This window comes from Condylura cristata, unplaced genomic scaffold (assembly GCF_000260355.1).
Source record: "Condylura cristata isolate star-nosed mole 26May11 unplaced genomic scaffold, ConCri1.0 scaffold00032, whole genome shotgun sequence".
Classification (NCBI taxonomy): Eukaryota; Metazoa; Chordata; class Mammalia; order Eulipotyphla; family Talpidae; genus Condylura; species Condylura cristata.
Window position 1 is genome coordinate 10766827 of NW_004567133.1, and position 27367 is coordinate 10794193.

General features: G+C 46.6%; 2 protein-coding genes across 3 annotated transcripts in view; both read right to left on the reverse strand.

The window, feature by feature from the left end:
• LOC101621046 (chromosome unknown open reading frame, human C16orf62) overlaps positions 1-18203 on the reverse strand; it is an 81742-nt gene extending 63539 nt beyond the window's left edge. For both annotated transcript variants that reach the window (XM_012731900.1, XM_004691737.2), the window contains exons 1-9: positions 18175-18203; positions 17139-17238; positions 16742-16909; positions 14511-14633; positions 12918-12942; positions 11427-11503; positions 9396-9524; positions 3790-3874; positions 361-420 (exon numbers count right to left, since the gene is read on the reverse strand). In XM_012731900.1, coding sequence (XP_012587354.1) covers positions 361-420; positions 3790-3874; positions 9396-9524; positions 11427-11503; positions 12918-12942; positions 14511-14633; positions 16742-16909; positions 17139-17238; positions 18175-18191 — 784 coding nt within the window. In that variant the 5' untranslated portion in view covers positions 18192-18203. The remainder of the gene's footprint in view (positions 1-360; positions 421-3789; positions 3875-9395; positions 9525-11426; positions 11504-12917; positions 12943-14510; positions 14634-16741; positions 16910-17138; positions 17239-18174) is intronic.
• A 1825-nt stretch (positions 18204-20028) lies between these two features.
• The window catches only part of CCP110 (centriolar coiled coil protein 110kDa), a 13345-nt gene continuing 6006 nt past the window's right edge, over positions 20029-27367 (reverse strand). The window contains exons 5-12 of the mRNA XM_012731652.1: positions 27109-27225; positions 26694-26795; positions 26394-26510; positions 25848-25921; positions 25310-25372; positions 24618-24677; positions 24042-24127; positions 20029-21746 (exon numbers count right to left, since the gene is read on the reverse strand). Coding sequence (XP_012587106.1) covers positions 21694-21746; positions 24042-24127; positions 24618-24677; positions 25310-25372; positions 25848-25921; positions 26394-26510; positions 26694-26795; positions 27109-27225 — 672 coding nt within the window. The 3' untranslated portion in view covers positions 20029-21693. The remainder of the gene's footprint in view (positions 21747-24041; positions 24128-24617; positions 24678-25309; positions 25373-25847; positions 25922-26393; positions 26511-26693; positions 26796-27108; positions 27226-27367) is intronic.

The following is a 27367-nucleotide window of genomic DNA, read 5'->3' on the forward strand; positions in this document are numbered from 1 at the left end:
CACAGCACCTGCTGCCACTGATTTATTTGACTTTGTTCTCTAACATATAGGAAAAATGTTAAAATGTCAAGCAGAAGAAATTAATTTGGCATGAAAATCCAGCGCAGTACAGCTACAATACCTTTGCATTCTTGTGAGACCAAATTATCTGCGCAAATTATCAGCCAGACAGAAGACCTCATGTTTTTTAGAATACTGGCATGATCAGAAATCTATACAAGTGCTTCTTTCACCTTTAACACACTAAAGGCTAAAAAACACACACGTCATCTGGTCTCCATAAATCCGGACTTGCTATGAGTGTAATCCCAGCTCCAGGATGGAGACGCAGTGAAGACCTGGGGGCAGTGAAGACATTACCTGGCAAGACGCTGCGGTTATCCACACACATGGAGAAGATGCGCTCATACACGAGCTTTCCTGGAGAGAAAAGGGCAGTGTTAGCTTCACACTCTTCAGGAGCAAACACTAAGAAAACGCTTGGTAGTTAATTAGGGACCCAGGCAGGGCCACAGCCACAGCTCTTTAACTCGCGAGAGTCTGCTGCCACCAAGTGGCCACATCTTAAGTCACTTTGCTTTTGCCCGTTTTAATTAAAAGACGTTTTCTTCTTGTTAGAAGAAAGTGATGGTCCTTAACTGAAATTTGGGGCCAAAGACCTCGGGCAGCTCCATTCCACTTCATCATCCAGGCCCGAGACAGTGAGCAGGCAGCCTGTGGGGTCACGCCAGCCAGCAGTCGTTTTGTTTGGCACACAGCAGAGCAGGCCACAAAGTATTTTAACATTTTTTAGTTAATTGCCAAGAGGTAACAGCTGGGAGAGCTCACATGAAAAGTCAGATTTCCTACTTCTTCCTGTATGATGTGCCAAAAATGGGCCCAAAACCCTACAGGGTAAAACTAAATTAGAACAGATTGGTAACTGGCTGTCCCTTGAAATGACATATGTAACCCAGTTAGCCACAATCCCCACCATTCCCTATTGTCTCATCAACATTTTCTGCTTCTTATTTATGTGATCTGCCTGGTGTCTAGGAGCATTAGAACTTGAGATTCAGCTGGAATGCAAGCTTTACACGGGCAGAGCACTGTTTCTGGTTCACTGACCTCCCAGGACCCGGATCAGTGCACAGATGAATGTCTTAGGTTGCGACTCAGAGGTCACTTTCACACTACTCCACTCTGCTAGTGCAGTACAAAAGCTGCCGGGACAACACGTAAACAAGTGGTTGGCTTAAAGCTACTTAGAAAAACAAGGGGGCGGTCTGGGCACGGTTTACAAGCCAACCCATAACCTAGCACAAAAACATACAGCATTTGGAAAATGCTATCAATATTCAAAAGGTAAAAAAAATACAGTTCTGTTCATTTTCTATTCCTTTCCAAGTCAAACTGAACACTGGAAGTATCTCCTGTGCGTTCATGCAGCAGTGTGACCACTGGGCGCACTCGGGGGGCCTGGAAATCTGCTGGAACCTGCGTCCATCCTGTGTCCTGAGGTAAATGGTCCAGAATGCCGCTTCCACCATAAGCCCCACACAGTCCCGTGCGGGAGCTGCTCGCTGCAGGGGCCGGAGGACGCACAGCCCTGCCCGGCTAGATACTCCCACCCCATCACTAACAAACAACAGCCCTCCTGTCACAGGCCTCTGTGGGGCAGGGACAAAGGCAGAGCTTGCACGCAGGCGGGCCGAGTCCCGCTGCTTTGAAAGAGGCACAAACATGCAGCGTGGCTGCTCCAGGCACCACAGAGCCTTCCTGGGCTGGGCCCAGGCCTGAGCAACACCAGGCACAGCTGATCCAGACAACAGCCCGCTGGCAGCACCATGGAGAGAGGATGAGAGTGGGTTGGAGTGTCTGGCTTCAAGCTGGTAAAATACTTCCGTGGCCCCAAATTCCATAAAACCACCGAAGACACAAGAGGAAAGTCCCTGACGCCTCTCCTCGCGGCCCGCACCCCCACACCACAGTGGCCACTTTCCTGCCGAAGGTTCCTTAGGCAAATACGAACAAGCGCCCAGGGGATGCTCCTCTGTGCAGAAAGCAGGACACGGTCTAAGGCTCTGCTCTGCAACTTGACCTGTTCCTGGGTTCCCGGATCCAAACCAGGGCAAGCGCAGGCCCGTCTGTCCTCACAGGCGGCTCCACGTACAGACATCCTGCCATGCATTTAGTGGCCCCCGCTGAGGGCTACTTGGGTTGTTTCCAACATTTGCTATGGCGAGGGGGACAGATTCTAAGAGGTGGAAGTGCTGGGTCAAAGGGATCCGCATTTGTCATTTTCAGGGAGAGCAGTTCCCTTCCACCCACCCCCCAGCCCACCCCCCCGCCACACACACCCAACCGCTCCCACCCCAGTCAAGAACAAGAGAAAGAAAGCAGGTGCTCTGACTGCAGAAAGAACTGGGTTTGCGCCCAGGTTCTTCCACTCACGACCCTGTGACCTTGACCCTTATTCTCAGCTGCCAGCCCATCTAGTTCCTAGATGCAGCATATGGCAGGCACCCACACTGTGCGTCATCTTGCCGAGGGAGGGCTATGACAGGGACGCCACCAGCAGCGCCTCAGGAGAGCTGCCCGAAATCCTTGCAAGGTGGATGTCTGGACCTGGCTGGGTTTGCAGGTTAGAGACTGAATCTCATGAGCATCCACAGCAAGTCTTGCTCCAGGATGCTGACTCATGGGAAGAAAACAAGCAGGGGCCAGTATCAAAAATCCTGAGTGCTGATTCATGGGAGAAATGGCACTGTCAAGAGAGCCAGACAGCCACCAGCCGGTCCCCACTCCAGGAAGGCAACCTGGTATGACAAGTCAAAGCCTGAAGTGTATGGCCTGACACCTGTCTGACAGTCTAACACACCCACCCGTCCCAGCTCACCTCTCCCATTCTCCACTGGCTTCTGCGATCCAAAACCCCTCATTTTTCACCTGCGGAATTGCAGTGGCCTTACAGGACTGTCCACCCCACCTGTGTCCTAACATTCTAGTCTGTGTATTCGAATGGCCAAGGGAGCCCACTAAAACCCAAATCAGATCGGGCCCCTTCTGCTTCCCACCCTCAGGGACTCCTCACAGCTCTCAGAGATGAAACTCAAGCCCTTCCAAAGGCCCATAAGGCAGGTGGGCCACTGGCCCCCTCGAGGTGCAGAGGACCTTGTCCTCGGGGGGGTTCCTGGGTACTGCCATCAGTCTTCACCTTCCTGCTGGGCTCCCAGAGAGCTTTCCTGCAGGGCGGGATTCAGTGGGGGTCAGCATGATACAGGAGGACCTCCGAGAAGGCCAGCGGGCATCCCGGTGGGAGAGGGCTGTGGGTTGGACTAACTAAGGGGAACGGTGAAGACAGAAAGATGGACACACTGCGGAGAGATTTAGGAGGCAGAAATGAAGAATGTGTGGCAAGCTGGGCCCGGGGCGTGGGGAGAGGACCCTCCCACTTCTGGCTTGGAAATGGGGTGTGATTCTGAGACAGTAACCACTGGGTAAAGCACTGGGGAGAGGTGCCAAGTTCAGAGTGAAATGAAGCAAGTGTCAGATGCCAAGAGATGGTAACAATGGGAGCTGGGAGCTGGGGTTTGGGGCACAGCACCTCACTCTCATTTTCCAGACCCTCAACAGATGGAAAAAGAGAATTCCAGCGCCTTTCAAAAGAGCACCCTGGGAAGAGGATGGCCTCTCTGGTGATGTAATTCATTTTAGCAGAAACACCACTGAACCTAATTTGAAGCAACCCCTCCAACCCACTTCTGTCAAAAGCAACATTTCCTAGGTCGAAAGATGGCCAGTACTTACCGAACGTATCAAGTATGTCGGTGATCAGGACAAACTTGCTTGGGTAGAACTGAATCACGCTTGTGTCTGAAAGCAGCTTTGAACACTAGAGCAAGAGAAGAGAAAAGCACGTTCAGGCTGATGTGTCTGACTTGGTGGGGATACTGCAGGCTTGGAGCATCCCCCCCCACCTCCACCCCCAAGTGCAGGTGGTTTCTACTACATGCCCAGTGCTGCGCTGGGCACCAGCGACACAATGAAGAGTGAAAGCACTCAGCTCTTGACAAAGGGAGGCAGACTGGAGGCTCTTCAGGAAAGACGCTACCGCCCCCCCCCCACAACCCGGAATGCCACAGGACCGAGGAGTCTCATCTAGAAGGGTCTTGGATTTGTGCAGGGTCAACTGGAGGGGTCACAGAAGAAGTCAGGGGAACCTCGTCCACCCGGATCAGGCAATCGTTGTGCCCAAGGCTCTCTGCCTAGCTTCCCTGGTTTGTGTCAGATGGTCTCGATTCAGACACCATTATTTCAATGGGATGGCCCTCAGTAAGCCTCCAGGTCTCCTAACTAACTATTGTCTCCAGATGTGTTTACACTTGTTCCCAGCTCCCCCTCCAAGAGGAAACATGACAAGCTTCAAAGAGACGTGCTTCCCTGAAGGTAAGCTCTTCAGAGCTGGAGACACTCTGGCTTTGCAGCGACTTGCGGGACCCTACACTCATCACTCACACTAGAGAGCCACCGACATCTTCTGTCCATGAAGACCGCAGCCACACAGCATGGCCTCAGACTCCCAGAGTAAGTCAGCTTTTATGATCAGAAGCAAAAAAGCCTCGTTCTATTTTCAAAAACCAAATGTAACAATACCCCTCATCTTTACAAATTCAAAACTCAGCAGCAGAAACTAAATAATCTTATCATCTTTTATTATTCCAATATCGGTCCTCAGAGAGGAAAACGTGGCTGGAGAAAAACATCTGGACACTAGAAAGGGTCCTTCGTGTGCATTTTGCGTTTCCAGCATGCAGAGGATGCTCTCGTGCCCACAGGCTTCATATGTCCACAGGACCAGCTGACACGTTTCCAGTTTGGCATGGTGACCCAATATCTAAATGGTTTGATTCACCAGGTTCCTCTTTAGCTATATAGGCCTGAAAGTAAGCAACGTGTCTGACTTGTGAAACATCCTCTTACAGCCCAAATGTCCGGGGCAGGGGCCGGGGTGGTGACGGGGAGAATGTAAGCTGTTAAAACAATGGTGTCGACACCAGACGTGCCATGTGGATGTTGCTGGAACTTGATTTCCTGACCCTATGCTTCGTGGTTTTCAGATGCCCTTTACAACACTCCAACTTAAACAATCACCCCATGAGATTTCAAGGCTCAGGAAAAAAACAAACAACTCTGAGTCCTAGAGACTGTTTACAATCCACAGTTCTGGGCTCTTAGGGTTGGGCCCTCTCCCGAGCTCCGGCCCAGAGCTGCCCCGAGAGGAGATACTGCCCGCTGGCAAGCGGGGGAGAGCAGAGTCAAACAGATTCAGGTTACACACAGCGGGGGCTCCCCACATCTGCACACTGGTGTTTCTCCCCAACTGGAGTCCCACCACATGTGCCTATAATGGATAACAGGAACCAGACTTTTATTTTTAATGCAAAGTTAAAGTCATATAATGTTATGCATTTAAGTTAATGTTTCAATCACCAATTTGAAGATCCCATGTTTTTTTAAAGCTTTCTCCTAAACTTGCCCAAGTGTGTTAAAAACACAGATTCTGGGCCCTCCCTGGTGGCGCAGCAAGTTAAAGCACAGCACTGAGAAGCTAAAGCCACTTCAGCATGAGTTCGATCCCTGCCCTGAGGTGATCCACAAGGCGGCAGGCCTCTCCTGGCCCGCCCGCTGCTCCCCTCAGCAGTGTGCTTCGTCGATCTGCCTGTTCTGCTCCCCACTCAGTCTCTGGTGAAGCCTCTCATCGCTCCTGCGCCCCTGGCCTGTACCCCAGTTCTGTATGCATAAATAAATCAATCTTTAAAATACACACACACAGAGATTCCTTACACAATGCTAAAGTCACTGGCCTGAACCTCCTGCCAGAGCTAACAAGGGCTGCAGGTGACCGCTACGCTGGGACACACTGGGGTCTTGAGCAGCCGGTCCATGGTGTGTGCTGCACCAGATGGGCACTCACAAGCCAAGTGTCCAACTGCAAAACGAATGGTGCCCTGGTTCCCGCTCCCAGAGAAGCAGATTTAGCTGGTCTGGGGTGCAGTTTAGACACTGGGATTTTTTAAAGCTCCCCAGGGAGTCTGCTGTGCAGGTGAGAGTGAGAGCATTGTTATAAACATTTCCTGAGTGACTGGCTGATAAATGACTCTGCCTGTGATACTTGCTTAGCACAGCAAGTATTAACACTGTTGGAAAAATACTAAAAGGGTGTTTTTCATCTGTTTCCAGTGAGCGATATTCTAGAAGGACACTATAGCCATTTCTAAACTAAGCTTAGGGTTTTAAAAATATATGAATAACCAAAGCAAATAAATTAAGGCAACCTGTGGCTGAGTACTAAGGATGGGCAGATAGGAAGACAGAGAGAAAGCAGATTAATCAGAAGACAAATACTGGGCCTTTCCTGGTGGTGCAATAGGGTAAAACACAGTACTAAGAAGCCAGCAGCAGCAGCTTCAGCACAAGTTCCAAACCCGGCCAGAGAGCTGACCCACATGGCGCGGCAGACCTCTCCTGACCCGCCTGCTGCTCCCCTCAGCCGTGTATTTCAGTCAGTCTTCCTGTTCTGCTCCCCACTCTGTCTCTATGAATCCTTTCATCCCACCCCCACCCAAACCTCTGGCCTGTACCCTAGTTTTATATGCATGAATTTAAAAAATCTTTAAAAAAATTGAGAACTCCTATACCTCTAAAGCACCAGTGTGAAAATGAAAAGACAAGTCACAGATGAGAAAACACTTGTAGATCAAGCACCTGATTCATTAAAAAAAAAAAAAAACTAGCATGAAGGAATGAAGGATATATACAGAACTGTTAAAACTCAAGAAAAATAAATTATCTGATTTTCTAAATAAGTTTGAATAGATATATTTCCCTAAGAGGATTCAAAAAAAAAGAGAAAGAAAGAAAGAAAGAAAACAGTGAAGAGCATGTGAAAAAATGTTCAAGGTCCTGAGTGATTTAGTATACGCGATGAGACACTCCTTCAAACCAACTGAGGATGGCTATAAACAAAAAGACAATAACAAGTGTTGGAAAAGAGATAGAGGGATTAGTATCCTCAACACCAGTGGGAAGAAATACCAATGGTGCTGCCATTTTGGAAAGCAGCTGGCCATTTCTCAAAAGGTTAAACAGAAACTTGGCATGTGACCCCGCAATTCCATTGCGAGAAATCTACCCAAGAGAAATGAAAAGATGTTTATGCAAAGTCTTCCCTGCAGGTGTTCACAACAGCATCATTCACTAGAGCCAGAGGGTGAGGACCACCAAAGTGTCCACCAACTTGTTAGCAGACAAGTAAAATGTGGTTACCCACGCAATGGAATACTGCTGAGCAGTTGAAAGGTACAAAATACAGATAGTACAACATGGATGAACCTCATAAACATTATGCTAACTGAAAAAAAGACACGAAAGATGAACAGCAAATGATCCCATGATAACAAAATGTCCAGGAAAGACACATCTAGAGAGTCATCAAACAGAACTGTGGTTTTCTGGGGCTGGAAGTGGTGGTGTCTGATCGCAGCAGCTTTGAGGGAATTCTGGGTGATTATGAAAATATTTTAAAATTGGATTGTATAATAGCTTCACCACTCTATAAACTGACTCAAAAATGCAAATGTATACTTCTAAAGGTAGATTTTATGATAAATTATAAATATATCTCAATAGGGCCCTCCCTGGTGGTGCAGCAGGTTACAGCACAGCACTAAGAAGCTCAAGTCACTTCAGCATGAGTTCGAGGCCCACCCCGGAAGTGACCCACAGCAGACCTCTCCTGACCCGCCTGCTGCTCTCCTCAGCAGTGTACTTCATCAGTCGGCCTGTTCTGCTCCCCACTCTGTCTCTGGGAATCCTCTTACCACCCCTCCACCTCTGGCCTGTACCCCAGTTCTGTATGCATAAATAAATAAATCTCAAACTATATATCTCAATAAAGGTGGGAAAAACAAAACCCTGGAAGGGCTTATCAAATAAACTGACCTGAGCTCACGTCTCCATGATGCTTTATCATTTTTGGATCAAGAAGGTAGTCTTTAAGGTATGGAAAGTAAAATAGTTACTATTAACCATATGTAGAGTTAATCAAACACTTTCATGGCTTTTTTTTTTTTTTCTGCAAAGACACAAATTTAAATCTCCTCCAGATGTAGAAATCTTAGAAGTCACAGTTCTATACTACAATACTCTATGGACAGATGTTGCCAATAAAAATATTATGACGATGAAGTTGTTAGATTGGGTATTTTCTCACTTGACCTACTCAGCAAGCAACCAGGAGAGGCCCCTTTTCCAAGAATATTTACTCTGTAAACCAGCAGCCGTGCAGCCGTGATAGAAGGGCAACGGGCTGTCACGAAACACCAAAAAACCCCAGCACTCCCATCCAGAGTCATCTGAAAAGACTTTAAACTTCCAGTGTGAAGACTCCCAGGCTCTCCCAGGCCTCTAGCCACAGAAACAGGAGAGAAAACAAATGTCGTGTTGCAGTGACACAGAACAAGAATGGGACAGTGCATCAATTATTCTTTCCCTAGTATTCTTTGTGAGCATGCTTTGCCAGGTGATAGGCTAAGGTTGGGAAGCAGAATAAGCTGTTCTCCTTTTAGAATTTGCTTTTGTGAACTAAGAGTTGTCACTGGATCAACAAATTCATCAACAAAGAGGATACGCACACACAACACTGTAAACATGTTCTATCATACAATTATGCAAAAGAAATAGAAATCTCCAAAATGCACATGTCAGGGGCATATAATATTAGTCCCAAAGATACAAATCTGGTCAAGGAAACCAAGACAGTTGGTCTAGAGGCCTCCCTCGTGGCACAGGGGTTAAAGTGTAGCACTATGAAGTTCTTCGCAGCCACTGCAGCATCGAGTTCCATCCCTGGCCTGGACACTGACCCACATGGCACGGCAGACCTCTCCTGTCTCCCTGCTATTCCCCTCAGCAGTGTATTTCAGTCCATCTGCCTGTCTGTGTCCCACTCTGGCTCTGGTGAATCCTCTCACCCCTGACATCTCTGGCTTATACCCCAGTATGCATTAATAAATAAATCTTAAAAAAAAAAAAAAAAAACAAGACAGTCGGTCAGTTTTAAGTTTGTACAAATCATAAATGTTGTGTAGGGGACATTGCTAGTTAGTAAGCTAAGAAGAATTTCCTTCTACTGTGCAGTGCACACCCAGGGAACTGCTCATGCAGACCCTGGGATTCCCATTTCATAAGAACATAGATGTATAATCATGGCCTTTCACCAGAACTATGTGAAAATGGAACAGTTGAAAAAAGCAGGACACGCCCCAGAAGGCAGGCCCCTGGACACCCTACTTATGCACAAAGGAGTAATACACGGGAAATTCTGAAAGAAAAAATAAATCACTGGATCTGACCTGGATGACTATTTTTAGAGCTTTCACTTTCTGGTCTGAGGCCCAGGCATCCTTCAGTGACTGGTTGAGCTCCTCGATGCGGTTCACGTAGTCTTGTTGAGTCAAATTCAGCAGCTCCTTCTGGGATCCCTGCAGGCAGAGTGGGAGGAGTAGGCACAGAAGGAAAACACTGCTCGGCCGCCAGCCCCGTGAGCAACTCAGTACGGGCTGGGCTGCAGCCGCTAAGTTTTCCACACCAGGGTGGACAGTGTCTTGTGACCAAAGAGATTCTGTGAGTTTCCTCCAAAGATGGGCACAGGACAGCGGGTAAGACTGGTCCTGGAGGGAAGGCAGACCTAAGCCAGCTCCCGGCTCGGCTGCTAACTGGCTGTGTGATTCTGCACGAACCGCTCCCCTGCCAGAGCATCTGTGAACGAGGATCAACAGGACTCACCTGATGCAACAGTTATTGGGGTCTCCCCTGCGCCAGCATACAAATTCCAAATGTTTAAGATCCAAAGGTAGGCCAAAAATCAAAATCAAAATAGTTCTGTGCTGATGGAATTCAAGGTACAGAGAATGAGGTGGGCTTTACACCAAGTGGGTAAATGCCCGCGAGAAAAGAACTCTAAGACACGTGCCAGAGCTCGCTTCACTGATCGGAGGGACCCCACTGGAAGAAGCCCAACTGTTATCTCGTGTAGTCTTCCACTAAGGGCAAAAAATGCTCATCACTGACCTAAGCTGTGATTAAAACCTGAGCAACTGCCTCCCTTTCTCCAGCCAAGGGTAAAGGTGCAGACCGAGGCTCTCAGATGCCCTAATTCAAAATGGAGGAAAAAGATGCTGAACCTGGGCCCTCCCTGGCAGTGCAACTGGTTAAAGCGAGGCACTGTGAAGCTGCCAGCAGCCGCGTCGGCTCGAGTTCGATCCCTGCCCTGGAGGTGACCCACATGGCACAGCAGCTCTCTCCTGACCCGCCTGCTGCTCCCCTCAGCAGTGTCCTTTGTCACTGTCTCTGGTGAATCCTCTCACCACGCCTGCATGTCTGGTCTGTGCCGGAGGTGCACACATAAATAAATAAATCTTTAAAAAACGATGCTGAACTGTTAAGATTCTGCTGAGCACACAGCAGCTTGGGTCTCAGAGCTGGGGTGTCTCAGGGGCAGAGCGCTGGGGCTGCCCTCCCTGACCTCTGCCGTTCACTCAGCAGCTGCGTTCAGGCCACACAACTCTGCTGTTATTCCACTGCAGATGAGGAAGTGGGTAAGGGAAAGGTGGCAGTTAAGAGTCCTGTTAACCAGCAGCACTGCAGATCAGCCAGCGGAGGCTCACAGCTGCTAAGCACCTGGCCCCCAAGCCGGCGGAGCTGGGCTCACACCCAAGCAGTTTGGCCTGTTCCCACCATGCTCTGCTGCGTCTTAACTGAAGTTGCAGAGGAGGCAAACTCACCAGCCACTGGGCGGGCTAGTCATGGTGACCAGCGAATCAGGACAGGCGGGCGACTGCCCTGCAGAAGCCCAAGCAGGACCCACTGTCGTGGATGTCGTGGGTTGAAGGTAGAATTCAAGGGAAGCCAGACATCCAGCTTGACTGTTAAATTCACTGAGGCTTAAAGAGCTGGTCAACGGGTCACTTTTTTTAAAAGCACCTGCTGGCCAGCTGTGGCTGAACCTTTGCACATTCCCCGTCCAGCAGCAGCACGGCTGGCCCTGTGCAGCCGCCGCAGCCAGGCGGGAGCTTCGCACTCCACAGGCTGCTTCCCAGGGAGGGGATCCCGCTGGCTTTCACCGCTAGGCCCTGTCCCCAGACGACCCAGGTTTGCTCTGCTGTCACAGCAAGAAAAAGCTCCTTCAGAAAGCAGGCCCCACGCAGGCTCCTGAGAACCTGGCCACCTGCCTGCTGGCACTGTCCCCAGGGCGGGGAGGGGGCCAGGAGGACGGAGCACAGCGTGAGCTGGAGAAATCACCAAAGAGCAGCCACCGAGCACAGTGGCACCAGGCAGAAGACACGAGACACCGCCCCTCCCGGTCTCGGCAGAGGCCCGCTCACCTCCTCAAAGTCATCCAGCTCCTCCAGCCTGGTCCGAACCTTCTCGGACATGGCGGACGTGGCCACCCCGGCTCGGCCTAAACAGGACACAGAGAGTCACACAGCAGGCCGTCCTGAGCCCCCACCCCAAAGGCAGACTGCCCCTTTCACTTTATATACTTCACCCCAAACCAGAGGCCGGGGGAGGTTTTACTATAGCAGACACTGAGATTCTGAAAGCTGCATCCTTACGTAACAAAGCTCCACTGCGCGCATTTCTGCTGAGCAGAGGCCCTGGGCAAGTCTCCCACTACATCTGATATTTACACTCTTCAGTGGGTCACTTGTTTGTTCCTAAAGAAAAGCGGGCCAGAATGGGGCCAAAAAGCCGTCATTTAATTGTTCTCCAACAACAGAAGGGCCTCTCAGGCTCCGACTCACAGTGCAGAATTGTACCCTTATATGAACAAAACAAGCCTCTCACTGTCTGCCCGGAGGTGGGAACACCAGGGCTTCAAAGGCTGCTCTCCCAGCGCACAGGACTAAGCTGTGTCTCCCGCCATCATCTGTCAGCGCGCTTCTCTCTGTCAGCGGGCACAGCAGATAGAGACTGAGGGCTGAGGGCGCAGGGCCAGGCCCACGCAAGATGCCCCTGCCACGGCCCAACCTTCTCCCGCCGCCTACTGCAGAGCCCTGTCCCTACCGAAACGGGCCCCACTCTAGATATGAGACCCTGTTACCACTCGCCAAACCCATTTGCAGGAACTGAAGATCATACCTCTTAAGGCCCTGGTTTCTCAGCCGGCTCTGGCTGGGATCAGCTGAGTCTGGTGCAATAATTTTACCACTAACTACTGGTCTCTGAACACAGCACCTCTCGAGTTCCTTTGTCCGGACAGTCACCGTACCAGTGTGTCTGTGTGTGCCCTGGGGCTAAAGACCTCAGGCTAAGAGGAGCTCAGAAAACCATGTCTCTCTACGACTCTAAAATCAGGCTATGGGTCCTCGCTGGTGGCGCAACGGGTTGTAGCACAGCATTGAGGTGATCTGTAGCCACTGCAGCACAGGTTCGATCCCCGGCCAGGGAGCTGGCCCACATGGCGCAACAGACCTCTCCTGTCTCGCCCACTGTTCCCCTCAGGAGTGTGCTTTAGTCAATCTGCCTGTTCTGCTCCCCAATCTGTCTCTGGTGACTCCTCTCACCCCCACCTCTGGCCTGTACCCCAGTTCTTGCATGCATGAATAAATAAATCTTTAAAACATAAATAAATAAATAAAATCATGCTATAACCCTATGGTTTAGTCCTAGTAAGCTCTTGGTTTTCTGTTTTGCCTTTTTTCTCTCATTCATCAAATAAATAGGTACTTTAATTCCATTAAGTCTGTGCACAACAAGGAAATAACTTCAACTGAATTAAATATCCAAAGTGAGTACTATAGACTTTTTTCCTTTGAAAAAGTATTTTTAAAGTGAATTTCCCTATTAAAACAGTAATAATGACAAAAACTTACCTTTTTCTGATCCCATAAATAGATTCTGCAGAGGCAAAACAATTTTTTTAATGGATTTAAAAATTATTGGATTCCACAACAAAATAAAAACATATGAGATACCGAAATTACCACACAACCAGCAAGGGGCAGAGTGACCCAACATTTTCAAACACAGCTCTTTATTTAGCCAAATGAAAACAGAAATGTTTACTCAAAGATAAAAAACACGCCCCTTAAAACTATTATAGATCCCGATTTTGACACAATCCAGGCCTCTCACAATGAGCCAACAACAGTCTGAAGACAATGGGGCCCAGCAACACTATGTAGCTTATTCAAAACTCAGTTTCCCAAGCTGGGTACTAGGAACAGTGACAGCTGGATCACTCTGCTTGGGGGTGCCCTGTGTGCTGAAGCCAGTGTGGCGGCACCCCTGGCCTCCACCCACAGAATGCCAGGTGCACCCCCACACCAGAATGTGTTCAGACATGGCCACATATCTGGGGTGTGATGACTCCCGGATGGAGAATCACTGCTTTCCATTCACACGATATATGCCCGGCAATTCAGCCTGCCATTTCGCTCCACAAGCACATGCCTGGGGAGAAGGGGGAGGGGAGTCGGGAGGCGCAGGCCTACCTGTGCCTGCTGAGCCCACCCCTCCTCTCCGGTCACACCTTGATTTCTGACGGGCTCCCTGTCACACGTCCCAGCTTCCTGTCACACCCTGTGACTCTCTTGGAGACAGGTGTCATTGGACGTGTTGAGAGGGACTTGGGGAAGTCTCCTTCAGTGAGAGGACGCACCCACCCTCGTCATCTTCCGTCCAATGACTCAGACACGAGGTGATAAGGAAGGTGGCAGAGCAGCAACAGAGAAAGAGCCGGTCCCGGATGACAGGCTGCCCAGCCAGCCCCAGCCCACACCCCCAGGACCTCAGTGTCAAGAGCGAAGCATCACCCTTGTCCCATCACTAGAGAGGACTGCAGTTACAAGCACCCAACACCGAATCAGCCTGCTTTCCCTGGCTGGTCTCACCTCCCTAGGCTTCTACTATGTCAGCAACTTAAAGTACCGCTCAGTCAACAATGGACCACACACAGCACATACAGGGAGGTGCTCCCCAAAGGCTGCATCACAGAGCTCAGGGGAGCAGAGGGCTGTACCATCTCAATACACACTATGACATTTCCACACAATGAAATCGCCTAGGACACATCTCTCAGAGGGCATCCAGCTTAGGTGACTGAGAGGGGAAGGCCCTAAGCTCATGGGGCCCACACGGCCCAACACCGCCACCTAGTGGCCACCCGAAGAAGCGAGGAACCTGAGCTGGGAAGGACCTGGATGGACCTGGGGTTGATGGGACTGGCAAGAGCAAAAGCAAGGAAGTAAAAGCTCCCCTCCCCTTCCCCCCATTTCCTAACACAAACCTCCCCCAGGAGTTCTGCTGCCTCAACTCTTCCTCTGAACTGTGCCAGATCCCTGACTTTAAGTAAAATTCACAGATCCCAGGATTTGGGGCATGACTAAAAAAAAAAAAAAAAGAAAACCAGGACTAAATCTGAAGTATCTGAAGTAGGACCCGGGAGAAGCGCCCACCGTACTCACTATGGACAGCTTCTCTGTGGTGGTGTACCGGGCGAGGATTTCTCCTCGTCGGTTGGCCCATGGCTCAAAATCCGATCCTACAATGGAGCCGTCATCTCGATCCCGTTTCTTTCTGGAGTTGTCCTAAGGAAAGGCAAGACAACCTCGTCAGCGGCAATCTTTAGTCTTTTCATAAAATGTATAGGCAAGATGGTGGCCGTGGTTGGTAGCCCACGTATGATATATTGAAAGGTGCTGAGAGTAGGCTCTGTCCTGTCCTCCCCCCACAAGGGTAACTATGTGAGGTGACTGGCCATGTTCCTTATGCTCAATAGGGAAACCCCGCTGTAAATGCACGTCAAAGCATCTTACAGACTGCAATGCTGTCTGTCAAGCAAACGTCAATAAAACTAAGGAAAAAGTACACGCAGAAGGCACCGTGCACCGTAGAACACAGATCTCCAAACGTTTGCTGCGATCAGCTTTGCCCGCTGCTGTGACAAACGGCCCATAAACACACCCAGAGCCACCGAGGCTCAGAAAGAATTGAGCAAAGGCAAAATGGCTGGAAATTCGTCTTCAACAATCAGCACAGGAAAAGGTTGAAGCATCTGACAGTGCTCAGCCCGTGAGGCTGTAGGGAGAGGGGCCCTTGGAGGCCACTGGGTGGCATACAAACAAGCTGGTGGTTGTCCTCAAAGCGTTAAGTACCCACTGCCTGAAGCCAGCGATGAGCTCCTAGGAAGTTGTCCTACAGATCCTGGGGTATCTGCACCCAGAGATATGTGTGTTCAAGGGGCAAGACGCCACTGTCAACACTAGCAAGCACGAGAAACAATCTCCTATGTGTACATGGGTGGAGAAGTGGCAAGTTAAAGCACATACTACCCATTCTTTAGAACACAACAGCCGCTCCAGATAACAAGGCTATCCTGTGCGTACATGGAAAGTTCCCCCAAGATACAGTGCCCAGCTTGAAGTCAAAAAGTTGCAGAAGTATGATTTTAACAAGTAAATAGATGTCTGCAACAGCAACACAGAATGGCGGTAAGTGTGGATTCCCAAACCTCATTGCTTATTCATCGTGGCTCTTACTCAGCAACTCTACCGTCCCTGTCGCCTCCCTTGTTAAGGTTCCTAATACCTCTCTGACAAGAGAGCGTGAGAACTAAAATTGGAGTGCACTCAAAAAATGCCTGCCAAGGGCCCTCCCTGGGTGAAAGCGCTGTAGCACAAAGCTCTCCACAGACACTGTAGCACAAGTTTGATCCCCAGCCAGGGAGCTGACCCACATGGCCTGGCAGACCTCTCCCGCCCCACCTGCTGCTCCCCTCAGCAGTGTTCTTTATCAGTTTGCCTGTTCTGCTTCCCACTCTGTCTGGTGAATCCTCTCACCACCCCTGTACCTCTGGCCTGTACCCCAGTTCTGTATGCATAAATAAATAAATCTTTTTTTTTTTAACCAACACAGTTGGCTGGCACTGTTATTGTTGTTGATATGTATTATGAGTATGAATGCAAATGCTCACATTTGTCGATGGTATGTATGACATAAATGAAACCAATAAACAAAGGACAAGGCTATAGAAGAATCCAGATTATGCGGAGAACAGAGTAAAGAGAAATGCTCACAAGGACATCATCTGCAATATCTAATTCTTTTACAGGAAGAATTAGTGATTACTTGTGCAGTGTCATAAAAATAAGTCCGAAAGGGCCCTCCCTGGTGGCGCAGCGGGTTAAAGCACAGCACTGAGAAGCTAAAGCCACTTCCGCATGAGTTCGATTCCCGCCTGCCCCGGTGGAGGCCACATGGCGTGGCAGACCTCTCCTGACCCGCCCGCTGCTCCCCTCAGCAGTGTACTTCGTCGATCTGCCTGTTCTGCTCCCCACTGTCTCTGGTGAATCCTCTCACTCTCCGCATCTCTGGCTTGTACCCCAGTTCTATGTGAATAAATAAATAAATCTTTAAAAAATAATAATAAGTCCCAAAGAAAGAATTCTAACAAGAGTGAAATTAAAATGAAGAATGTATTCTTGGATACTTAAAATAATCGGAAGAAGCTTCTGGGCTCTGCACCAGCCTCTCATGGGCTGCCCTCCCCCCCATACGCAGTATCCTACGAACATCTGGATTGTCTGAATTGTTACCACCACCATGCACTCTGGTGCAATTTAAAACCAGAAAGATGTAAACACCCATCCCTGTTCCTGGGGGATCGATCTCCAGCTGGACCACGCAGGCAAGTTACCATGACAGCTGCTGTGGCTGCAGGGTCGGCCGTGGCTGCAAACATGGACAGGGGGTCAGTCCCATCTAGGACGCTGCTCAGCGGGTCCACCACAGAGCTGGAGGACGAGGAGGATGTGGACGAAGTGCTTCCTTTCCGGCTCACTTTCTTTGTCTTTGACTCCGTGACCTGTGGGGGATTTATGGAGGGAAAATGCAATTGTTTTCCCAGAGAAGCACTTTTGTTTACACCTTCACATCAGCAACAAAGACATCCCATAGCCCTGACAAGCTCACTAACAGGTAAAAGTGGAAGGAGCGAGCTGGGGGATTTCAGTACACCAAAGCAGCCTCAAGGGTGAGAGGGAAATCGCCCAGGAATTTTAGGGGAAAAGAATCTCACCCTTGACAAAACTTACAGTTATGGGCTTCAGGGGGTGATAGTCCCCGAATTCCAGTGGAACAGCCTCCAACCGGCATGAAGCAAATTCTGCCTTGTAGTTCCTGTTTCTGGAATGCCTGGGGAACAGCAAGACCCAGACACCAATCAGCTCATGGAGATACTATCACATGTGACTTACCCAATGACCAGTTGTTTATAAATGAACACTATTTCTACCAAAAGCAAGGAAAAAATGCTAAATAAAAAGAACATTTTAAATCTGTTTCTGAGATATAGGGGAGAGTTCATTCACACCCCAAATAATTCACCACCACAGAGCACCCACGTGACAGGAAGCTGAAGCTCCTCACTGTTTAGTCCTCCGATCACAGGAGCCCTGACAGGCCCGTCCACCTTGGCATATACATCCCCTTGAGGAGCTCCTATTCATACTCCAAAACCCAACTGACGCATTCTCCGAGTACCACAGGGAGGCTGATCTTCCTTACTGCCGCGTCCAAATGCCATTTCTGAACATCCTACTAATCTGTGCGCCTGCTCCATCAGGCTATCAGCTCCCTGAGGCCAGAGTATGTCGAGGGCTCAGGGTAGAGGGCCTAGCACAGAGCAGGCCGAATGGCGACCATGTTACAGATGAGAAGAAGCAGGGGCACTGAGTAGCTCAGGAAAGCCGTTCTCCGGAATCGTCCAGACTCAGGGCTCACTCCCCCATTCTCTGCACACAGAACCCCAGATCCCGCGCCAACATCCCCCCCGAAGAACGGAACCGGGAACAGGAGTTTTATTTAGGAATGAAAGGGGAGGGGGCGTGGAAGGCACCGTGAAGGGGTTGCTGGGGAGAGAGCCAAGCGCCCATCTGCCAAGAGGGGGGAGCCCCTCTGGGCCTGGACAGCAGCGCGGGGTCCACTGGCCATACGCCTCGGAGTGCGATGGGGACCTCGACCAGATCCCAAGAGAGCCGTGCACACTCACACACCCCCAGTCGCGGAGAGGGAGACCCCCGGGACGACTAAGAACTGCCCCTCCCAGGGCGCCCGCCGATTCTGTCTTACCAGGGGAAGGCGGCCATCTTCGCAGTCACATGACCGAAGTCAGGGCCCGCCCGGCCCCGCCCCCACGCCCCAGGCCCCGCCCCGCCCCTACGTCACTGCCAGTCCCTCCGCCATGACTGTGCGGGGCAGCGCGGAAGGCGAGCGTGACGCTGGACGGTGCGGGGCGGCGGAGCTCCGGGGCCCCCCTGGCCTCGCCGGAGACCTGGCCGCCTGTCAAAGGGAGCGGTGGCTCTGGGCCTCGCGGGGGTTCGCCACCCACTCGCGCCCCCCTGGGCCAGGCACGTGCCGCGTCCCCCTCCCTGGTCCCCTCTTACTGGACCTAAACCGGGCGAGGAGGCCCTTTCACCCCCTGGACACAGCCTGGCGTTTCCGCGAAGGTCTGCTCTCCTTTGGATTGCAGAATGTGGGCCGTAGCGTTGCTCTTGTAAAACAGAACTCAGTACATTTTCTTAACAGCTACCACTCACTAAATGCTTACTGGGTATGGGGGCCTGGGCTGAGCACTTTGCATCGACATTTCATTTTCTTCTCACTGCTAAACTTTAAATACATGATCACTTGTCACTAAGCAACTGAAGGTTTAAGCGCCCTAGTCAGAACTAACCCTGATTCCCAAGCCAGTGACTATTAGTTTAAGACTGTTACTTGATCACAAGGCAGCACCAGATACTGACTTTTGTCTTTCCAAAGAGTTCAGGAAGGCACCTTTTTGGGAAAAGCCTGGAAAAGCCATGGATTGCACTCAACCCTCTGGTAGAATGAGGGTCTAGCGCCGGATCCTAGTTTCTTCACTTATGAAATTAGTTGAAGTGATGATTATAAAATGCCTGGCAATCGGCCAGCATTCTGCAGGGCATTAGGCCACAGACTGGCGCTGTGATTTTGCGGTTTTCACAACTTTTCATGGCAACATACTCTGCATCACACAGCGGTGCTTCTCACCTGGAGGTGTTCAAGTGCAAGGTATTTCAGGCCGAAGAGTCAGGGAGCCTGGGCTTCTGCATTTCTGACAGGTTCCCAAGGGGCCCAGCTGCTAGTTCCATGGGTTACAGACAGGACTATAGGAATTGTGGGTGGTGGAGGGGCCCAAGGGTGCTCCTGAACATATCCAGCCATAATCACTGGACCCTTGGTACTTCTCAGGCCTCGGACAGATCATGACTTAATCCTGATGCCGGTCACTAGAATTTATACAAGTGTGGGCAAGGGGTGTTCCAGACACAGGAGAAGCAAAGCCACATCTCAACCGCCTTGAGAAGCTGAAGAGTTGAAAGCCATAGAGAAACTGACCCAAAAGGAAAGAGAACATACTAAATTTTAAAAAGGCAACATTTTATTGTCAGTTATAATTCTGGTTAGACAATTTTGCCCTCAGAACTGTCTTGATCTTTTTTTTTTTTTTTTTTTTTTTTTTCTCCTGTTCTGTTTAGTCGTAAGAGCTGGACTCAGAGCTGTGCAAATTAGCAGCTTGGGCAGTTCACCCTTAGCATTCTCTCTCCTCCCCTGCGCCACACACTTTCAGCTGTTGATAAGCTAAGACATTTCCAGCTCTACCAAACTTCTGCCCTCTGAAAAGTCCAACTCATGATACTGGGCTCAGTCCTGGCAGAGGGGACATATTGAATAGTGGGGTATACACTTCATGGGAGTCTTAATGTTTCCTGTTTGGGCCAGATACTTTTCAAGGTCTATTCCTCAGCCATCCTTATCATTGGTAAGCACAAAAGATGAAACCAGATTTTCTTTAAGATGAAAAGTTTATTTCTCCTTCCATCTAGAAGCAAACTAGTGAAAATTAAAGTATAAAAATAAATACAATTTACATCAATGGAAATTCCACTCAAAATAAAAATAACAAAAATAATGCATATAAATAAAAATTCACTGAAAGCACAAAACAATGTCTGGCACTTATGAGAAAAGGCTGAGAACATTAAAAAATATGTAAAACACAAAAACTTTGTTATTTTTAAATTTAAAAAACACTCAAGTTTCTCATTCTTAATCTGAAACTAGGTCTAACTTTATCTAAAACATACCATTTGTTTTAGCCTATCTGCATTAGTGTACACAGAAGTCTATCTTTCATACTGGAAAAACCCACTATGACATGAGTAAGCTGCATCCTGAGTTTTCAGAATGATCAAGCACAACGTGTCATATTAACAAGATAACTGAGATACTTTGCCTACAAACACAAAAACTGGCAACACAATTTTCACCATCTTCTAATTTTCTGGTTCATTCATTCCGTAATTGATGCTTCTTAACAAAGAAAATCAAGTTTATACCCAGAGTAGATTATTATCTTGTCTACAGCTGGATGTAAAAGTTAAATTTTAAATGAGTGATCTATCCCTAAAGTCACAAAAGGATATTAAGAATATATACAGTCTGCATTTTCAAAATACCAGTATTTGTTTTAAATTCAAGTTAGAAAGAGTAAATGCACACAGTCCCAATTTTATGTGAGAAGCACAAAGCCCTTTTTGGAATTGCTGTGATAAATGAACAGTGACATTCTCTTTTATAAAATCATATTTCCTTGGTAACATTTTAAAAAATAAACATGTCAGTGATAACATCAGTGCCTCTTAAGTAATTCAGAATTTCAACTAAACAATATTATCCCAATTTGGAAATCTGAATTTATGGTATTATATAGCCCTTTATCTTCTCCTAAATCAAGCATGCCAGAAAAAGTAGACTATGATGAAACAAAATTATACAGACAAAATAGAAAACATAACAGCATGCAACATGTTACTGATTACAGCACTGGATGTAAAGATGCATTCCTATTCCATCCTGTTACATTCACAGAGATTGTGCTGTCTCCCCCATTTGCTACCCTCCAATCTAGTAGAAATATTTCTAAGAGTCCCCAGAAATATTTCTAAGATTTCGTTTACACTTCTGTAAACCAATAAGTTGGTAGGAGGAATGTACACTTGCAACCGTAATGGTGACCCCCAGATACTTCTGTGGTAAATTTTAGGTGGATCACAATCAGCAGGCAGTGCTTTATCCTCTGTGGTCATACTATTAACTCCAAGAACATGAAGATGAGAGAATAACCAGTTTTTCAAGTTATAAAACGAGGAGAAAACATTCTTCAGCAGTAATCTCCCCTTGAGTAGAATAGTATCTAATTTGTTTCTCAAATTCACCAGAGGTTGAAAACCGTATTTCAGAATTTATTTATAATTCAACATATCTTTTCAATGTTTTATAGAACCCCAAATGTTCCTCAAATTTACAAAAAGTTTCTCTGCAGATATCTGGGTACATTAAACAAACTTGTATAGGTTTAGCATGGAGATGAATCAATGACTGATACTAACTCTCTTTACCCAAAAATGGGATGTGTGGAAGGCGTCAGCCACTCTCAGCCAAACAGCCAGAGAACTGCTCAGTCCTCTGACTTCACCCATGGAACAGCCCACAGTTAAAGTCTTGGGCAGGACAAACACGCACGATACACACCCCCAACCTTTTATCCTAATGAATGTTGTCTTCTTAAATTGTCGCAACATTTGGCCGCTTTCTTTGGGTTTTTCCTGCATATACTCCTAAAAATAGAGCACAGTTAGCATTAATTTTTAATGTCAGTTTTCCTATGACACTGTTTAATAAGTGCTTACCAGGCCCTAAGGTTAGCAATATACATGATTATATTTAATCCTCAGATAAAGTAGTCCTCAGGGAAACACTGTTACAACTGTTTTACGAATAATAAAACAAAGACATAGCAAAGCTAGTCACCTGCCTAAGGGAAGACAGTAAGAAGCAGAGACTCTGGGAAGCCAATTCCACTCAGTTTTACTTAACTATTTCACTTGCTACTTTGCTTTAATTAGTACTTTCTAAATTTCACTATAATTTGAGTCAAGCACAAAATATCAAAGGAGCAAACTCATTTTAAAACATGTGAGATCCAAAATTGGAATGCAGTTTATAAAACTATAAACAATTTTAAATGCTCTGTAATTGTTAATACCTTAGAATTTACTTCAGTATCAGAGTATGATACTCTATCATAATAAAAATGAGCTTTCTGTAAATTGCTTAATAAAGGGTTTGTTCCCATGTATGTCAAATCAAAGCATTTTTTTTTTAAGCATAATTTTTGAAATACAATCCAAACCACTGACAATCTAAGCAAGAAAGAGTTATCTCTCAAGAGCAACTATGGACCTCTCCCTATGTTAAGACTACAGAATTTTAATCAGTCACATCCCAATGTCTCAGCTTATATTAAAACATAAAATTCTTAAGGTTTTTTTTTTTCCAATTGTCTAGATATGCACCTATATATTGATAAATCTTTAGGAAAACTTTGTTGTACTCCTTTACAATATAAACTGATTTTATGTGTCATTTCAAGTTTTCAGTTCATTTGTATAGTAATTATGTTCCAATGCAATTAAACTGCAACAGCTCTAAGTAAATGGCTTACAGTCATGAACTCCATTATTATGGACTGCACAGATTTCTTGTGCATCCTTTATACTGTTGAGTATTATCGCCGACTAGAAACAGTGGTTGCTATTTTGCTTATAGATTCACAGGGACAGAGTGGAGATGAAATGTATGAGAGAAGAACATGGAGGCAAGTAGGTAAGCGTGTGGCAGAGCAGCTCCAGCTCCTCAGTAATACACCAGCTGACTAGGGCTTGTCAAACATCTAACACTAACACAGGGAAAGCGTGAATGTCTTAAACTTGCACATAACCTCACAAGCCACTGACCAGGTATTTGGTCTGAGTTCTCCCATCAGCTCTCAACCCCGCAGATCTGACTACCTCTGGCAAAAGCATTCCCATGAGGCCACTCCTGTAGCTGGCACTCACAGTAGCTTCCAGAAGATGACCGTTTGTGTGGTCCTCCATGTACGGACATTTTTGTGGACACACGCAAAGGGTCAGCAAACATTTCCAAGTTAGGAGCAATACCTCCTCCCCTCTTTCAACCTCGGTGAACAAATGGTGATAGCATCAAGAATGTTCGCAGTTGCTTGTTCCCTTCTACTTTGGAGGAAATCACTTAGTGATAAAGTTCTAGAATATTAATGGGAAGGTTAGAATTGATTAAAGATTTATTCTCCACCATCTGGTGATTAATGTCTTTTAAATGTTTAGAGAATATAGTTAAAGCAAAGCATTTTGAAAGTACTTAATGGATCACATAACTTTTAGCAAGCTGATCAGTGTCTTAACAAAATATCTAAAAAAAAATGAAATATTAGCTTAAGGGTTTTGCATTAGCTCAACACTGAATTTGTCTTCTTGCCACCATAAATAGAATTTGAAAACACAATTTTCAGTTTAGCTCTGCAATATTCCTCAAATGATGAACATAAAGAAGGATTTGGCTCAAGTCTTATTGAGCAAAAGATTAATAAAGAAAAAAAGAAAACAAAATTTGCCCCCCCCCCGCCTCCCACCTGGCATATTCACATGTGATCTTGTGGTCAGAGGGGGGAATTTTTCATCCCTTTACGTGCAGATACAAAAATTGCCGGTGAGGCACTTCCCCAAGCTGAACAGACAGGCAGGCTGCGGCATCGGGTCATTATACTTTACTCACTTACAGCAAGGTTTTCTGAATTAGCCCATGTCATGCTACACGTTTCAGCTTAACAAATACAGTGTTTCCGTGAAACTGGCACAGAAATCCAAAGTGGGACCCGTTTTCCTAAGACCTCCTGACTGCACAAAACACGACCGCCACCGACCACGAGCAGCGCGACTGTGAATATGCAGATGTTATGGTGGCAAGGACAGGCAACCGCGCCCACCGTGGTCAGCAGGGGCAGCTCGTGCAGGACCGGCCAGTGAGCGGCGTCAGGGACTCACGCTACACACCTGCAACAGGCGCTCTGCTAGGCACTCTGCTCTGTGAAGACTTCTGTCTATTGTGCACAACCCCCTTCACTGATGTCTTAGGGGTTCTAATTGAATATAAAAAAATTAAGAAGTCACTTTCATTAAGGTCTAATGTTCAACATTCAAAGAAAGCAACCATTGGCATCCACTGTTCAAAGTGCAAATAAGCTTGAAAAGACTCTCAGTCCCATGCAAGCTGTGCTCTTCCTTCCACGAGAGACTATAGCCACGGCTCACGCTGTCTTGGAATCACTTGGGTGATGCTGAACTGACTATATGGATGTTTACAATGTTTAATGGATAAAATGGTATGAAATGAAAAGTAAAATCAAAAGTAAAACAAGCCAACATGAGATGACATTTAAAATATAATACACAACAGTACAGCAAAGGTTGATCTTTCAACAAAAACGTCAGAGTCTTGCTAGTGCTACAAAACATCGCATTTGAAAAAGATACCCTTTAAATTAAGTAAAAGAACACTGAATTATTTTTCCCTCAAGCTCATCTTGATTTCAACATTTTTATATGCCCAAGGTGTGGCATTCTTCTTACCCTTGTCTACTAAGAAGCCTGTGAACAGGTGCGTTCTGTCCTTGGTTTGGCTGAAGGACTCTGTTGGTAAAGCAAATAAAAAATTAATCTGAAAGAATGAGTTCCATTTTCCCCATTTTCTTGCAATTGTGAGAAGTGACAGCAGGGAGCGACACGGCAATGCACTGGCACGGCCTGTGGCCGCCAGCACAACAAACTGACGGAGGCACATTAACATGGCATTTATATTTTGCTCACCGCAAACCCAGATCTGAGGAATTTAGCAGAAAAGAGATGTCCAACATAGTATTAATCTTTGTGCTTTTAAAGAGTTTCTTTATGTGCTTTATAAAAGCCAACATTTCCTTTCAAACATCTGAGAAAAGAAACACTGCTCTTGGAAGGGCAGAAAACAGGTCAGAAACACGGGACTGGCTTCTAAGTTTTTAGGAAGCATCAGAATCCCTGGACTGTCGCATGAACTCAGGACACGGGGACACAAGTTTCTGCCAGAGGCGGCATGTCCTACACCTGGTCTATCTGTGACAGAGCACACGGCCAGTGTTAACGTGGACCCTGCCCCGGAGACCCTCAACTCAGCAGTGTGTCCCACTGCGGTAAAATAGAACAAAGTCAAGAAAAGGCTTGCAGTTCCCAAAGTTTTCTTCAACAATAAAAACAGCTTCTCACTAAAGTTAAGTAATTGTTCTCACCTTGCTTCAGAAGGATTTTGTTTAACCAGAAATTTCTTATTAGGCATTCCCATTTCAGCAGCTCTGACACAATGCAAAAACAAGGACACAATGTTTAGAAAGGGGAAAAAACATGCTTACAAATGTGACAGACGAGGACAGTAAGAAATCATCAAAAAGTAGGGCTACTCTGGGAGACCTGGAGTAGACTGCCTTCAAGAAAGAAGAGTTCTAATAAGGAACTGATTAGGATATTCTTTGTACTAAATTTTCAGGATATTAGACAAAATACACATTTAAAAGATACAAAATTAACACTGTGACATAGGATTAACTATCATTAAGATTATTTGGTTATTAATTGTACAAGCTTAATAGCTAACACACTGGTCTAAAAATAAACTTGAAATTTACCAGATTTTAATAAAATTCCTTGTAAAAAAGGAAAAATAGGTGAAGAGAGTCTAAAGTTCAAAAGAAAAGTAAATAAAAACAAAATCTCTTATCAGCTCAGCTACAGAAAATTAATTTCTTTATTTCCAATTTCAATAAAACTTACTTCATGAACTTCTTCCTATCAAGAGACTTCTGTGTTGCAGCTGAAAGGGCTATGCGTGGACTCTTCATTTTATCCTTTGAAATACAAAAGCAACACAAAGCCATAGCGCCACCGATCCCGCAAAGAATGTTCTCACACTCCATGGAGAAGTTTGCTCTCAGTGGCATCCTGAACTTTCATTTAGTCCTTCCTTGTATTAAAACATTCCAGTTTTTGAAAGCTAACATCCTTTTTTCCCAATGAAATAATATGAAATTTGCTTCTTTTTCTTTCACCAACCACACTAAGATCACTGATTCAAACCACAGATCTCCAGCCCTCTGGTATGTTTCAAATTAAAGTGGAGCCTGTCTCTGACTTCCCACACAGGAGGCAGTCTCGGGGATGCCTTGACTTGTGGATCTGATGCTAGATAGCATCAGTGCTCAATTGAATAGTAAGACGCCCAGCTGCTATGGGGAAACATCCAAGAGCTGGTGTTGGAAGTGTGTTGCGAGTGAAGTATGTTGAAAAATGACATCCATTGAAAAATGACACGTTACATACCATTTGTCTGAGCATTTTCTCTTTGCGAACTTCTCGATCATGATGCAGAATAGACATCCTTTCAGCTGCATCCATGACAAAGAATATGTCATGAATACCGTACAGGGCCGCTCGCAACTGGGTTCAAAAGAACAAAAGATTGTAACATTCTCAAAAGATGAGGTTCACTGAAAATGGCATATGCTTTTATTTAGAAAAAAGGATTCACGTTTTCACTGAAATCAATGTTCTGTGCTTAAATGAAGGGAAATAAGCAGAACATCTCCTTCTCCTAGAAGGCCCCAGGACGAGTCTGTTTACCTGTGCTAAGACTCTTTCCTGCAGAGAAGCATCCTGTGCTGAAACAGTGCCTCTCTTTAACGGCGCTTCCGACTGAAAACTTCTTATGAATTCCATGGTATCCTGAAAGAAGAAAGTTGCCTTCAAAAATCATTTTTCTAGAAGGGTGCAAAATCACTGAAGTTTCTTTTGCTCTTTTCTCCATCAATCCAGAATTACTGAGAACAGAAAACTATTATCAAAAGCCAAGCAGTACTCATTTTAAAGTGAAACAGAAATACATATACTTAACTTACATGTTTTTAAAAATAATCTGAATCAGCTGAAAGACATCTAAAGTTGCCTACAGTGACTAAAAATGATTGTCAGTTCAGCTATCACAAGATGAGAGAACCTGAGAGAAATGAAATACAGTGATTTACAACAATCTTCTTACTTTCACTGTTTGTCGAAGCTGCTTCAGTTTATCTGTCTGCATCAGTCTCCGAGTAAGAAATCCTTTTGCCACTGCTGTTATTTTATTAAACTTTGCTTGGACTTCTGGACTGAAAATCTACAAGCAATGAGACAGACACAATGTTTAAAGAATCTGAGCATTTATACTCAAGATGACTTTTCTAACATATTGCAATGAACTAAAATCATTACTTGGGCCCTCCCTGGTGGCGCAGCGGGTTAAAGCGCAGCACTAGGAA